The following is a 16553-nucleotide window of genomic DNA, read 5'->3' on the forward strand; positions in this document are numbered from 1 at the left end:
ACTGGAGCTTGCTGAGATCACTATTGTATAAAGGGTACATCACTCATACTTGCTGCTGTACCTCTAACTGAGCAAATAATTGTGTAAAACTTGAGTAAAACAAAAAAGAAGTCTTCTTTGAAATATAGTAGTATAATTTGGTAAGGTCATTTGGGGTACTCACATTAAGACCTGAAGACGCTTTTGAGTTCTAGTTAACATAGATGAAAAATTTGTAAAGGCAGACAAAAACAGATCCCTGACAAACTGCATATCATAGAGCTTTATAACTGAGGAGGATTTTGCTGTAAATGGAGTGCACATAATGGCTTGTATCCCCAGGTGGGCTAGGACAAACCAGGATGCTCAACGTGTCAGTGTTTCCAGCCAGTGTTGCATCTAAATTTCCTGTGGCCAAGCGCAGCATTGAAATTCTTTTCTCCTTCTCCTTCTGCCACCTATTTTCTAAGTCTAACTTCCTATTTACATTTAGATAATGAAGCGTGATGGAAAGAAACTATTTTGTGAAGTGTATTCATTTGTGTTCTGTAAACTCCATCTGGCATTTATGGTGTATTTGCAAACTGCTGCAGGGAGATGCTCAGATAATTAAAACCTTCAAATACAACCTGGGACAATTGAATTTCCTTCAAAAACAGTCACTGAATATAACTTGGCCACATGTTGATTCTGTGAGAAGGACAAGGGTATTTGCTGTTTGTCTCTCTGCTCAAATTTCCTTTGAAGAATTGAATTTTGTACACAGAACCAGATAGTGTGTTCCTGGTGCATGTTTGGGCCCCAGCTTAAACAACTGGGAACTGTGAGTGTGAAAACATTCCACAGAGTGAGTGGATACGCAGCTTCACTGTGCTTAAGACCCAGACTGTTCCCATCATACCACCTGGTGATGCTCAGATGCTCCTGACTACTGCCCCAAGCTCTCTGTGAGACTGCTCTGTGAGCCACTGGCAGAAGAGTGGGCTGCTGCCTTGTAATGGCACAAAGCCTACTCCTAGAGCATCTATGACAAAACCAAGACAAAATAGTTTTTAAAATAATGACATCGGACCAAACAATAAAATGCCTATATGTCTAAAGGATGGCAACTACTCAGTAGGATCTTTGAAAAGAGAAAAACAAAAACAAGTTATAGCCAAATATCCAAATTCTCAAACATCGAAGAGGATGTATCACACTGCTAGTTTTCTGCTTAATATCAGAGGTAGTAGGCAAATTTATACCTGTAAATTTCAAAGCCTGAGAACAATTACATGGTTTTAATTCATGATTGCAATTCTGGATTGGTATACACCAATAAAAGCCCAGTCAGGCCTTCAAGCCTTCATAAAACACTAACTGGATGAATGTTATGTTGTTCTGTTCTCAGAAGCTGTGTATGATTTTTTGCCTAAATGATATAATGTGTCCTTTTTCAATACATAATCTATAATGTATTTTCACTATTGTACACGGGCTCTGAAGCACAGTGAAAGATCATCCTGCCCACAGTAGAGGAGCTGGAACTAGGTGATCTTTGAGGTCCATTCCAACCCAAGCCATTTTATGATTGTATGATTCCGTGATATGAAATACAGATAATTGGGATTTATAAGAAAACTTTGCTACCTGACAGGATTGTATTTTAGCTCCTGAGTTATTGTCACTGCCTTCATACCACAAAAGGCTCTCAGTAGCCTGAGGTCTGCCTGCTTACAGAAGCAGAAGCCAGCATCTGCACCAAGCTGACAAAATGTGCTGGAGGGGATGTACTGTAATTATCTATGTTCTTCATACTTATTTGATTTTAATTTTAAGGCCAAGGCTATATTAAAGCTTTCATTCTCAAATTGATCTTTTCTATGCTTATTATTTTTAGATTTCTGAATGACAAGTGGGTGGAGCAGTATGAACTGGAATTAAATTTAAACTATCACACATGTAGAAGGACTGTAATTATGTCTCTCAGGTGTATAATATTTGGGTAATCGGTAGATGAGTTTAGACTGTGTAAGTTCATCCTTGGGCACATCAGTGGTGTTTGTGGCATTTCAGTGTATCCAGTTCCTATATTTGCATGCATAACTCACTTCTCCTTAAGTCTGCATCACTCCTAAAGCATTGTGCTTTGGTGGCCAGTGTCCTGATAATCTGTGTCCCCACATAAGTGTGTCAGAGTAGGGTGGGCACAATGTGGCACCGCTCCTTGGCATGTTCTCTCTGCTGAGAACAGTTCTTTCACTGCACATTGTTACAACTGCTGCTTGACAGGAGATATTTGTCCTGCATTTCCTCTATATACACAAACACAGTAACACACACTTAGTCTTCCAAAGGGTGCTTAAAAAAGAAAGAAGAAAAAACACAACAAATTATCTTGCCTGATAAGAGTACAGGAGAGAAGTGATGCTCTGTTATCACTTACCACTTGAGAAGGAGGTAGATTCAAGATAAAATATTCATTATTAAGGGCTGAAGCAGAAGGGTTGTGTAATTTTCAGGTGCTTATTAGTGTAAACTAGGCTCATCTCACTCACATGAAACCATCTTGCTATGCCCCAGTAAAGTGTCCCTGAATTAATCCAAGTCCTAAGGTAATGAATTAATTCCAGCCTTTTACCTTCAGGTTTTCCTAAAATGTTCTAATTTTTCTGTTAGAACCAATTTTTCTTGATTCTGCCCTCCCCAGGCCTGTGGCTGAGGGCCTGTGACAGTCGTCCCATACAAGTGATAAATCACAATGCTGGAAGGAGAATGAAGGCCTGGAACCAGCTGCCTTGCGCCAGGCTCATGAGAAATAAAGTGGGGACTTCATTGGCTTGAGATGAATTACAATGAACAGCCAGATACTGTAGGAATCACAGCTCCATCTAGAGCAGATAAAACCTTCAGTTGCTGCTGTCTTACTAATTTCAAACCCTGAGATTGTCTGACTTGGGCTGCCAGGGATTTGGATCTGCAATAACAAAGTCTGATGATCTCTAATACCAAGGCTTTCTTTCTTCTCAAATTCAGGCAGCTTATCTAACCTCCCACTAAGCATGTGCTTAAAGGGAGACAATAACAAAAAATATAAGAAATTTCTATTTATCATTAGAAAATAATCGGTAAACATATTATCACTAACTAATGATGTATGCACATGTAGATTTCTTTTTATAAGCCTGTATCAAACAAATTTGGATGAACCTTTTTTCCTTGGCATGTCTATAATGGTGGAGGTTTTTTTGTTTTGTTTTCTCATTTGTATTATAAGTTGTACGTTCCTCGGCAGTCCTAATTTTAAAGGATAGGATTTGGAAGGGACCTTAAAAACCATCTAGCTCCAAATCCCCTGCAATGGGCAGAGACGCCTTCCAGTAGACCAGGTTGACCAAAGCACCTTTCAAAGCACTTCCAGGAACAGGACTTCCACAGTTTCTCTAGGCAACCTCTTCCAGTGCCTCACCACCCTCACAGTAAAGAATTTCTTCCTAATATCTAACCTAAACATACCCTCTTCTAGCTTAAAAATGTTACTTCTGGTCCTATCACTACACTCCCTGATAAAGATTCCTTCCCCATCTTTCCTGTAGGCCCCTCTTAAGTCTTAGAAAGCTGCTATAAGGCCTACTCAGAGCCTTCTCTTCTCTAGGCTAGATAACCCCAACTTTCTCAGCCTTTCTTCATAGGAGAGGTGGTTCAGCCCTCTGATAATCTTCCTGAACCTCCTCTGGACTCTCTCTGAAAGATCTATGTCAGGGGCACCAAGAGTGGACACAGTAATGCAGGTGAAGTCTCACAAGAGTGGAGAAGAGAGGGAAAATCACCTCCTCTGTCTTGCAACCTACGCCTCTTTAATTCAGCCCAGGATTCTTCAGTCTGGAGAAGAGGAGGCTCGGGGGGACCATATAGCTCTCTATAACTACCTGAAGGGAGGTTGTAGTGAGCTGGGGGTCAGCCTCTTCTCTCTTGTAACTAGTGACAGGACGAGGGGGAATGGCCTTAAGTTGCGCCAGGGGAGATTTAAGCTGGACATTAGGAAACACTACTTTTCTGAAAGAGCGGTCAGGCGCTGGAATGGGCTGCCCAGGGAGGTGGTTGAGTCACCATCCCTGGAGGTGTTCAAGAAACGTTGAGAGACATGGTTTAGTGGGGTTATTGGTGGTAGGTGGATGGTTGGACTGGATGATCTTGTAGGTCTTTTCCAACCTAGCTAATTCTATGATTCTATGATACAGTCAGCTTTTTGGGCTGCAAGCACACGTTGCTGACTCATATAAAGCTTTTCATCTATCCCAAGTCCTTCTCCACAGAGCTACACTTCATCCACTTATCACCAAGCCTGTATTCATATTTGGGATTGCCCTGTACCAGGTGCAGTACCTTGCTCTTGGCCCAGTCATGAGGTTTGCATGGGCCCTCCTCTCAACCCCATCAAGATCTCTCTGGATGGCATCCCTTCCTGCCAGCATGTCAACCACATCACTTAGCTTGGTACTTGCTGAGGGTGCACTCAATCCCACTGTCCATGTCACTGACAAAGATTTTAAATAGTACTGGAGCCAGTGCAAACAACTGAGGAATTCAGCGTGTCATTGGTCTCCATGTAGACATCGAGCCTTTGTCCACAACTCTTTGAGTGCAACTATCGAGTAAATTCTTTATCTACCAACTAGTGCATCCATCAAATCCATGTCTTCATTTCAAAGACAAGTATGTAATGTGGGACGGTATCAAATGCTTTGCAGAAGTTCAGGTAGATGACAACAGTTTCTCTTCCCTTATCCACCAACACTGTAACCCCATTGTCAGATATGATTTGCTCATATTGAAGCCATTAAGCAGTATCAGAAAAAGAAGGGTAAATTGTGTGAATGCCTATTGAACATACAATACATAGCAAAAAAATACAAGTAGGATTTCTTAGTACTTTCATCACAGCAGTTTGGAGAGTAAGAATCATTATATTAATTTTAAATATAGAGAGTCTGGGACAAGGATGTACCAAACAAGAGACAGGCAAAGAAAGAAGTAGAAGAGCCTAGTTTTCCTAGCTCCAACTCTGTGGTCCAGGAGAAAGTGTTTGGTTTAATTTGTACAAAGGTAATGCACGTAAGATAGCTATGATCCCGACAAAGAAGAAAATTGAGGAGGTGACAAATGTCTAAAAAATATGGGTATTTCTTTAAAATGATGGAGAGAAGTTGAGAAGGGATTTTCTAATGCTGAGTGATCACCTGCTTTTGGAATTGCAAAATAGACTTTTTAAGTCACCGTAAGCTTTAAGATTTTCAAAAGATAATAGTGACAGAAAAGCATGCATTTAGGTTGATAGGAATCTTTAGATTTCCTACATATATTGATACTTGAACATCTGTTAAAATGTGTGTGTTGCATAGTCCTTTGGGAAGAATTGTTTTTATGTTTTAAAATACTTGTGTATATAAAACATATTTACTAGAACTTGTTTCCTGTTCTTGCTCGTAAATTATTTGTGAAATAAGTCAACAAAGCCTCTTTTTAAGCAAAGAGAAGATTGACATTTTTATGATAAATTGTGGAGCAGAATAGCAAAATTGTAGTATGCTCAGTGACAGTTGATTTCTTTTTTAGCTAAATTTTAATACTCTCCTTATGTTACTCTTGTTTATGGTAATGCTACATGTATCTGTAGATTTGTATGGAGTTACAGTTAAGACTTAGCAAAGAAAATTTAATTCCTTGTAATGGAGTATAGGGTTGATGTACTTTCATTTTTCACTAAACCCAACAAAGCCAGAAGAACTTTGTTTCATTGATGTAATAATCTTTCTTACCCAGCATTAAAACAGTCCCCAAATGCTTGGAGACTAATGGAGAAAATCATTTACACTAAATGATGTTAAATTGTATAAATGACTTTTCTTACAAGATTATAAATGTAAAGACCTTCTATCAAGCATGATATTTCCCTCCATTGCACAAAGTTCTCATGTTCTAGCCGCAACCACGTTTTTCCATGTGACATCTGACACTTATTTCTCTAAGAATCAGCAAGGAGGGTTCCATTTCACATTTTAACTCAAAATTGAAAAAGTGAGTCTGAAACCACCCATGGAAATTCAAATTTTGAGAGAGTAGGATTCTCGGTACTCCAAAGTGACACTTTGACATTTTACACAGCTAGCCAATATGCCAGTGTAAGAAAAAGGTCATCACTCTTCCTCTCCAACCAAACACCAGTGTTAATGTTCTCCTGTATGACCTACTGCTTGTGCAGCCTTTCTGCTGCGCTCTGAGTCTGCTCAGATTTGCAGATGATTTCTGAGCCTGTGGGATGAGTGGAAGATGTTTACCTTGGAAGCTGTTTCTATTTGTGGTGGTGAAGTTTTATTCCTGTAAGCTTAGGATCATAGAATCATAGAATGGCTGAGTTGGAAGGGATCTTAATGATCATCTAGTTCCAACCCCCCTGCCATGGGCAGGATTGCCACCTCTACTGGTATACATAGAAAAAAGGCTGAAAAAGTGAAACAGAGATCTTTATAATCTCCAAATCATAAAGGGCGAATTGATTTTTTGTTAAAAGTACTATGATATGGGACAGCTTTACTCATTTCTTAGCTGAGGGATTCTGGACCTTTGTAAAATGCACATAGTGTTTCTAAATAGAGTATGAGAAAAACAAAATCATTTTTATGCTCTCAGTACTGTTATACAGCAGCACTGGGAATTATGAATTATACATAATGAATAGAAAATAGAATGTACTTTCTTTGACTAAAGCGCATTTTATTATAGATTTTGAATTCTGAAACAGAGAGACATCAGGATCTCCAACCTGGCTTCTGTAATGAAACAGTGGTTTGAAATACCCATATGTAATTACTGTGTCCTATTTGCTGGTCCACAAGTAATGTGGAAATTCAGTCTTTACCTAATTGTAAGGGTTGTGTGTGAAATGAAGGTTTGCTTTTCGGTTAAGGTAAAGAGTCTGTTAAATAGGATGAGATCCATAAAGTGCTGTATACCAGATTAGATCCCCTCTCTGACCTATGCCAAGCTTCTAAGACATATCTGATGACATTTTGGGGTTCTGAATTGCAGGCTGAGTAAACTGCACCTGTGTTGCCTATATTTAAGCAAATTTGTGCAGAAACTGCTGACACTTAGGTGCCAAAATGAGCTGTATTTAGGTTTCTAATGAACACATAATGTCCACATTTCTACTGTTAACCAAGCCTGTTAAACTAAAGCTGATGAGTTTATGCCTGCCTTCAGTGCAGGTACACATATATTATCTTTACGCTTTAATTCTTGCTGGTTATTCAGTGGGAATAATAGTACTTCCTTCCCACACAGGTTATTGTGAAGCTAGGTAAATGAGTAGACTGTGGTATAATGGGGGTTTCAGAGGTGTGTTAAATAGTTACAGTCTAGGGTGAACTCTTAAGAAAATATCCCTGTATAAGTTGTACATTCCTGAAACTGGAAACAACTTGAAAATGTCACCGTTTTCTGTATTTGAATATATTCACTCCAGATCTACCTTAAGTAGGAAATACAGTCTTGTATGAATTTCTTTTCTCAGATGTAAGCCATAAATCAGAGTCTGAAAGTCCTCTGACATAGCTGGCACTATTGGAAACTGGCTCTTCTCTCTAATTCTCATATTGCAGAAACTCAGCCTGAGGCTTCTTGTGTGCATTCTACTAATCCGACCTATGGCACCAAATGGTGACCATAATCAGAAAGAGCAGTTCCTGGAATTACAATATTAATTGCAACAATAGCTTTAATTCTTTTCATGTTTAAATCATTTAAAGATGGCTTGCTTCTCTTGTGACTGTAAAAGAATGTTTAAAACCACTTCCCCAGATATTTTTGCTCTCTCCTTCCTGCACAAACAACCCCATCCAAATCCTTTTCTGTGACTGTCTTCTGGCTTGGAGAGGGTGATTTTTGTGTAGTGCCTTCCGCAGTTGGAGGCTTGTGTTAGTGAAACACAGCAACTTTGGGGCCCCTTGATTTTCTTAATTATCCTAGAAAACATGGGGGCTCTTCTCCAGGTTTCATGCTAAAAGGGAGTTCACTTGAAATGACACATTGGTAGTCAAATCCAGACCATTTTGCGCTGATAAAATGTTGATGTCAGAGATTAATTTAAAGTAATCAATCATACAAAATTCTATTCACTGTATTACAGTCATTTTTTTGTTGTTTAATTTTACTGCTAGGGGGGCAAGATTCCCATCCGATGGACATCACCAGAAGCCATTGCATACCGGAAGTTCACATCAGCCAGTGATGCGTGGAGCTATGGGATTGTCCTCTGGGAGGTGATGTCTTATGGAGAGAGGCCATACTGGGAGATGTCCAACCAGGATGTAAGTACGCTGTTATCTGAGTTATGTTCTCAAATAGAGGATCAGACTGTGAAAGTAAGCGAAGCATAATGAAACCAGGTGGCTCTGAGTTTTTGACACTGACATTGAAGAAGTTGTAGAAATGAAAATTTCTCTGTCTCTCAGGTCAGGAATAAGTTCTTATGAGCTTAACAAAAAGCTTACATATTTTTAGCAGGGTATTTTGGACTTCTGAAGGAGCTTGCTAGAGAATTTTATCACTCTGGTGATATTCTGTCGAATGATTCAAACAGTTCCACTGCAGTGATGTCATTGCCTTTTACATTCCTTAGCTTATTGTTGGAAAACCCTCCTAAACTTCCATTGATGCTGTTTGGTTCCACTTCTACAATACTGCATAGAAGTTTTCAGTAAATGTCAAATACACAGAATGAGTTGCTCTTGGTGCTTGTGAAAAATAGAAGTACAGTACTTCTAGTAACAATTTAATGAAACCACAATACTTCTGGAAGTAATCAGAGGATAAAAAAGAGTAGTGGAGTGATTTTATTAGAATACTTCAAATGCAGGCTTCTTTGCAACATTAGTATATTATCCAAGTCTGTAATCCAAATGATTAATGGATCTTTCCCAGTATTTCTTAAGAAGCATAACATTTCCCTAGTAAGATTTTTGTTACATTTTGTTACATCTATTGTTACATCTATATTTGGTGATTTTTTTGTTGTTATTGCCATAGGAATCCTAGTTTTATTCCATGGGAGTTATGAACCAAATCTTCTGACATACAATCACTAAAGCACATAGATTTTCCAAAGGGATGGTATTTGTAGTGCTAGATTCAAGAAAGTCAGTAACATAGTTGGAGACATACATTACTAATGCTACTTTATACTGAACAATAAAAAACGAAGAAAACTTTTCCTTTCAAATTAGTACCTCTGGAATACCAGTCTGCAGTAAGCTATGTATATCTTTTAATTAGTCATGAAAGCTTTTCAGTTGTTGGTGGGGGTTAATTAATTGTGTTACATAAGCTGATATACTAGCGGGATGCTTTTCTGTAATAACTGTTCACACTAAAATGAGAAACAGAAATATTGACCTATTTCTTTGTATTGGCTGCTTTAATTATGGACTTTTTATTATCCCTGTTCTAACTTAGCATAATTTTTCCTGGTTTTTTTACTTACTGATCCAGAAAAAAAGAAAAAAAAACCTGAAAGGATAAGAAATTTTCCTTTATTATTTTCTACTTACAATGTGTTGTTTTTTTTGATTAACAATGCAGAGTATATAGTGGACTGATCAATTGGTGTTATACATTGTGAAAAGCTTATATTAGAAAGTGTAAGTATTGGGCTAAATTTAGTTTTGTCAAATGGTGGTTTTGATTTCATTGGCCTTGTATCTAGACAACTGATAAGAGAACTGGGGCTACACTTCCTAGCAGGAAGCATTGAGTTACCTCATGGTAAGTTTTTAAAGTATTTTCTGGCTCTGTGAGAAAATTACAGACTCATTTCTCAACGTGACCTGCCTAGTAGTGCAGAGTCTGCCATGAGAAGGTTGGTTGGTCTTCTGCCATATGCAGTGTCCACTGGAGAGTATGGGACACACCTGTTTCTAAGGATGGGCAGACAAGTGACATTCAAGACCTTTTGAATGTTGGCATAGTTAGGCAGGCAGCTTACTAACTGTAGCTTTTATTTATGGATTTAGTTCAATCAAATGTGAGTTTTGGAGATCTTTTTTAGACTCTCACCTTTCTCAAAGTCATATACTGTATCTTAACTCTCCCACTACCCTTTCTGCATGCCTAATTTACTGCCTGGTTTACTTTGCAGATAAACCAAGAGCATTGCACTGCAAGACAATTAGTGAATAAACACAATTGTTTAAACATTGAATGTCCATGTTAATGTGGTTCACAGAACTGATAAAAACAAGTTGATGCAAGTGCCTTCAAGTTCTCAAAAACTTTTATCCTTGTGCAGGTAATTAAGGCTGTTGATGAAGGGTATCGCTTGCCACCTCCTATGGACTGCCCAGCTGCCTTGTATCAGCTGATGCTGGACTGCTGGCAGAAAGACAGAAACAACAGACCCAAGTTTGAGCAGATTGTCAGCATCCTGGATAAGCTGATCCGTAATCCCAGCAGTCTGAAAATAATCACCAATGCGGCAGCAAGGTGACATATTAAATCCTACAGTGCACATGACTAAATGTCTTTGATTTCTTTTTCTTCTGTAATTAGAATTTGTTTAATTTCTTTACCCACATCTTCATTTTCTAACCATAGATATTTACAGTCTTAAAGAGGACAGAGAGCTTTCTGTCTGTCCACTTGGGAGAACTATTTAATGTTATTATTTTTATCAGTGCTGCTGTTTTTATTAATGATGCACTATTATTCAAATTTTGCAAAGCTAGTATGTCACGGTTATGAGACCCACTGTAGGACTAAGCAGAGATTTGTGAGAGAGGCACAGATGAAAGATTTGGTCATTGTGTAATATTCCTTTTTCCTCTTCTATCCTTGCATATTACTTTAAATGATTAGTGTTACATAGGTCTCAGCTAGCCATGTTCCTAAGTATCTTTCAGAATTGGATCCAAACACTTATCATACACTCTTACACTCTGCACTGACAAGTTACTTTAACTTTAGTCATATCAATAACCTTTTTGCTTTCAGTAGGACTCACAGTCTTAAAGATGCACTTACATTCACTCTTTGATAAATGCCTTAGCTAGGAATTATTTCCAACCCATGCAGTGTTCCTAATTGCATTAAAAACATTCATTTATAATCCTGGTTATTCAACACATTCTGAAACATCTCTATGATGAAATAAGAATTATTGAGAGAAAGTGAAGAATGTGTTGATGCCTAAGGGAGATGTGGTAAAATAAGACCTTTGGTTAGTAGACTTTAAGTGAATAGGTTTATATAATGCACAAAATGCCATACTTTTACTTCAGTGATCTGAAGAGATATAAAATTATTTTTAGCACAAATGCTTATGAAAAATCCTCAATCCGCAAAGCAGGCTGTCAGGGGGAAATGCATACTGATTCTCTGCTCCTTCAGACCCAGGTCTTCAAGGGCTGTTTCAGGGCAGGAGAACAGATTCTGCCACGAGGTGACATTTGCAAATGAAGACAGCAGATCACTACTCTCAGACCTTGCTTCTGGCACTACCCGCTTCTCCTCACTGCAGTCTAGCAGGAAAGCACAGAAGGAAACAGAGATAAGGCAGCCCAGCTAGGAGGGCTGTGCTTCTGCTGTGGGCCACTACGCAAGCTGTGTGCACCTTGCTTTCTTTTTCCTGTATCTGGTGTTGCACTGGATCCTGAACTCGTGGCTGGCTGTCCTGGTCACTGTCTGCTGCCACTCCCAGGGCCTCAGAAAGAAAGCAGAGATGGGAGGAAGAAGAAAGACTTGCTAATGTACTTTGCTATTAGAAATACTTGAGAGAAGTCTTCTCGCACAGTAATTATGTTTCATAATTTAATTGGTGAGCATCTAATGTACATGAAATGAGCATGCTTACCTGAGTGGTTATTTCTGCTACCTGCTAGGTGACTGGTTAGAAAAAGAAATGGAGCTTTTTGATGCATTATCTTCTCAGTGAAGCAGATTTATTCTAAATATCCTGCAACCCCATCTGGTAAATGGTTGGTGCAAACATTTATATCATACAGATACACTAAAGTGGTCTGCTGGGTTAGAAGAGCAGGGAATCACGACTATCATATTTTGGTTTGGGGTTTTGATTGTATAAACAGATGCCTGTGTATTTTGCATTTCAAACAAAAGCAAAATGTTCCCTGTTTATTGTCCTCCCAGTGAGGCAGATGAACCACAGCGGAGTGGAAAACAGCATTAACTGTCGTTTCCAGCTACTAGTTCAGAGCAAGTAAAAGCTGATACCCTCTAGTGAGGCCCACATTCAGTCCGAGTACTGCTCTGGAGCACTGCATTGTTGCTTTCCCAAGCAGCTGATCCCCTCTCCTCCTCTGCAGCACCTCACTCGCTGATGACAGACACTGTGGTGGGACTGCTTCAGACCCTGGGCCAGCCCAAGCCCCTCACCTCTGGGTAGCCGCCTGTGGCCATTCAGGGAGTATGTGCTCCACAGTCTCTCCATCTTGCTCTGTCAGTATGCAGCCTATGATCCATGCCGTTCTCATGTCACTGCTGGCAGCCGGGCAGAAACAGGCCTGGCTGCAGGAGACACACAAGGTGAACTAGCTCCCAGGGCCTGAGGGATTGCATCAGTGCAAACGGCTACTCTCTGTTGTTGTTTGAGGCTGTAGTACTCCTACTGCACCTCTCTCCACACCCGCAATAAGCAATTAATCTAAATTATGGAGGTCCCTCTTCTACCCATGTCTATGCTGCTACTGGTAGAATGGTAGAGCTTTATGCGCAACATATGTTCTTAAGTGTTCAAAATGTATTTGGTCAGGAAAGTTGTTTAACCTGATGATGTCTGCTGCACATGCAAAGCCAGTCTCTTCTTGCAGATTTTCAAGTCAGTGTTTAAAACAGTTATAGTGATGTTGTATCTTATTTGAAAGCACATTTCTGGAGGTGCACACGATATCCCTGCCCTCTGGTATGCTGCTTTTAACTGACTGCACCTGAAGGATGTGCTCAGCTCTGTGTCTGATGCCAAGGCTGTATTCCCAGCACATTTTATAGTAATATCTCAGAGGAATATAGGAGAGGAGTCAAAGCCTTCACTTCTGTACTCCCTTTCAGTTTTCTATCCCTTCTGGCCACTCCATGGCATCTAATAATTTCTTGGTACCTGGGGGGAAGTTTCTATCCTTATTGATTGTCTCTTTGCAGACCTCGCTACGTGCTTGTGAACCTTGCTTCAACAAAAGCTTTTTGTAATCTCAGCGCAGCAAATGTTTCATGATACCTTTCCTCACGTTGTGCTTTATCTCTCATTCAGTTGAAAATTCCTCTCCTGTTCCTTGCAAAGTACAGAATATGGCTGATTGCTTTCTTGTCCTTTTAATTAGGTGGCCACCTTGAGTTCTTTTAAACAAGACCTGCACTGGACACATCAGTGTTTTTTGTCCCTCAGGCTGCCTTGAATTATCCAGCTCTGTAAAGGGCCATAGAAGCAGAATGTGGTACACACAGAGTTGTACAAGTCATGCAGTTTCCTAAGGCATAACCACATGATATTTTTATTAGATTTATGTCTTGCTGTTCTTTCTTGTTTTCTAAGCATTATGTTCATTTTTATAACAGAGTCCTTAGGTTGTTTGGATACCTTTAGTGTGGAAGTGAGTTCATAGTTCTTCCAGTTTTGATCAGTTTTATTATTTTTCTTCTTGAGCTTATTATTTTTCAGTCCACTGTGTATTACTTCACATTTGTGAACATTTCATGCAGATACAAAGCAGATGGAAAGTTTTCTAACTTGAATAGGAGAGACAGAGTCACTTCACCCACCTGCTAACCAGTTGGTAAAGCTGTGATCTACAAGGGATCATTAGTTTATTTATTTTTGTAGAAAAAACCTAACTCAAGAGTCACACAACTGAAAATATTTTGTATATGCTGTTTTTGAGTGTCTTTATTTTTTTCAATTTTTTTTTACTTATTTTATCTGATTTGTTTCTGAAAGAACATTTCTCATATATTTATATGTATATAATGGCTGAAGGGTTGCAATGTAACTGTATGAGAAGCTTACGTAGCCATTTGAAAAAGCCATATTTAAAACATGATCTATAATTAGAAATAAATTTAAACCATTTCTGTGCCCCAAAGTGAATTATGTTGTTGGAAGATTGTGTGATGCTTAGATGTAATGGTTCCAATACAGGGTTAAGGTAGCCCACGTACTGTGGCAGCCTTCTTCTAGCTGCAGCAGTGAACGTGGTGCTGTGTACCCTCACATCTGTGATGCAGGTGCAACTGAGTCACTTAGTCTTGAGGAGCCTGATAAAACAGGAATAACCAAGTTAGTCCATGGCCCTGCCAAGAAATCATTTGAAAAAAAAAATTGAAAAATATTCTAATTCCAACATGATTTTCAGAAATTCTGAATTTCTACCAGATCTGTGCTTGATTTCAAAACTGGGAAGGAATCCATGCAGACATATAATTAATTTGCTTCTGTATATTTAGGTCAGGAGGAAATAAATTATTTTGCAAAGAATGGGAGGAAAAGCCCTGAGAATTCAGGGTATTTATTAAGTGGTCTGTAAACATTTTGTCTGTGTGTTTTTAGTGTTATTTATAGCTATATTTAAGAGCAAGAATGGCAAGAGTTTGTGTCACATCAAGTGGAGAAAATAGGAAATTGATAGTCTTCTAAAAAGAGAATTATTTTGTAAAATGCTGCTGACCGTTTTAGCAGCTGACATTTTTTTTATGTTTTCATGAGATTTTCACTGAAAAATGCAACTTATTTTGCTTTGTAAATTCAGAGGAGTTCATATCTAGCTCAAACATCTACTACAGAAAGTAATTGTCATTTCTTACTACTTACAAGTAGTTTTGTAAAATCATCTGGTGAATTTTGTCCCATGAAATGCCAGTAGTATGGTTTGAAATGCATTTGTGAAGCAGTTTTCCAATTTGGAAATGCTGCTATCAGATGGTTTTCAGAAGCAATTGGCCCTCACTGTATTCTGAAAAATGCCAAAACATCATCTATTTCCAGTGTCCTATCCCTGTCTGTCAGAAAATTTAAAGTACCTTCTGCACCAGAGGATTAATCAGCAAATTTGCCCTAGATCTTTGAAGAAAAAGCTGTTACTTAAATGAAAAAGACAGAGATTGTTCAGCAGAGCCATCAAGCTTCAGTAAAGCCATTTAATTTCATCAACAGAGACAGGATGCAAAGCTGACTGTCTTGAACTTTGAAGACTCCTCTCTCTGCATCCCAGTCACTGCTTGTGGCATCAGCCGACCTCACTAACTTCCAGTCAGTCTTTGGGTTTAAGAGACTTTCAAAGGATTCAAAGTCTGAATCTTTGTTCTTGCACATAGAAACTTCTGAGGCAAAGTTTTATTTTGTAAATCCAAATACCTTAATCCACTAGCGTGCTCCAGATACCATATTTAATGTTACGTATTACAATATGTGCAGAAGTCTGCCTTTAATTTGCAGCTTATTAAAGGATATCTAAATAGGCATATAACATGAAAAGCAGAGCCTAAAAATGGAAAGAAAGCAGACTTCTAAAGAAATAACACCATTATCAAAATGAAAAAGACATTTAAATTATATTTATGCTAATTTCAAAATGAAGACCATTATCTGTGTTCCTATGCAACATCGTAGGTAGAACTTAAAATTTCTGCAATACAGATCTCAATCCAGAGGTACTTCATAAAGTTTGGTCAGGTTATTCTTACTTTAAAATAATAATATACAACTAGAAATTATTCTTTGTATTTAAAAGCCTTTAAAACATAATTAGAGGCTTTGGAAATATGTAAATTATAAAATGTGTAGGGCCCTGACCCTGGAACTTTATTGCCCTGACTGAAAACAAGGAGAAATCTGCCATTGCTCAGGGACACAGAGGCATACTACCAAATGTCCTATACTGTTATAACAAACTTCACACCCTACTTTAATTTCCAGGTTTCAATTCTGTGATGAGGGGAAGTTTTCATCCATAAACAAAGTTTATATTTTTCAGAAATCCATAACGCTCTGTAACTGCTTAGAAAAAGAAAAATAATATTAACCAACAATAAATGCATTATTTCTGGCTGCACTTCAGCCTAGCGGGTAGATTTAGTTTCATTTATGGTACATATTAGAAGTTCTGTATTTAAAATATGAGATCTGCTAGTATTGTTATATCTCAAGCTAAAAAAATACAAGAAAGTTTGCTATTTTCAGAAAAAGCATAGTTGAAATTCTTTTAATATAGTCCAGGAAATGTAAGAGGTCAGGGTCAGCTAGTTTTTCTGATGAAAACCCAAAAGTGTTGGAAAATGTGTACGAATAAATCCTCATATATACTTTAATGTGTTAACAACTTGTTTACAGCCCTACCCTGATTTTCTTGAATTTGAAGTCTTGCTTGAGTTATTAACTGGAATAATTTCCTTGGGCAGTTTTTGGCCTACTTGTTATTTGTGAGTAGTTGATTGCAAGTGTTCACCACTGAAAATTGGCTTTGTTGGGCCTCGTTGTGGTGTTCTCACTGATATGAAGCATAATGTTTCCTCTCAATCATCCAGAGCCATCATTT

At 38.4% G+C, this 16553-nt stretch overlaps 1 protein-coding gene across 4 annotated transcripts in view; it reads left to right on the plus strand.

Moving 5' to 3' along the window:
- Positions 1–16553, plus strand: part of EPHA3 (EPH receptor A3) — a 216107-nt gene that overhangs the window by 187413 nt on the left and 12141 nt on the right. For all 4 annotated transcript variants that reach the window (XM_021401433.1, XM_021401442.1, XM_021401453.1 and 1 more), the window contains 2 exons: positions 8178–8327; positions 10304–10497. In XM_021401433.1, the coding sequence (XP_021257108.1) occupies positions 8178–8327; positions 10304–10497 (344 nt within the window). The remainder of the gene's footprint in view (positions 1–8177; positions 8328–10303; positions 10498–16553) is intronic.

The sequence above is a fragment of the Numida meleagris genome, chromosome 1 (assembly GCF_002078875.1).
Source record: "Numida meleagris isolate 19003 breed g44 Domestic line chromosome 1, NumMel1.0, whole genome shotgun sequence".
NCBI lineage: Eukaryota > Metazoa > Chordata > Aves > Galliformes > Numididae > Numida > Numida meleagris.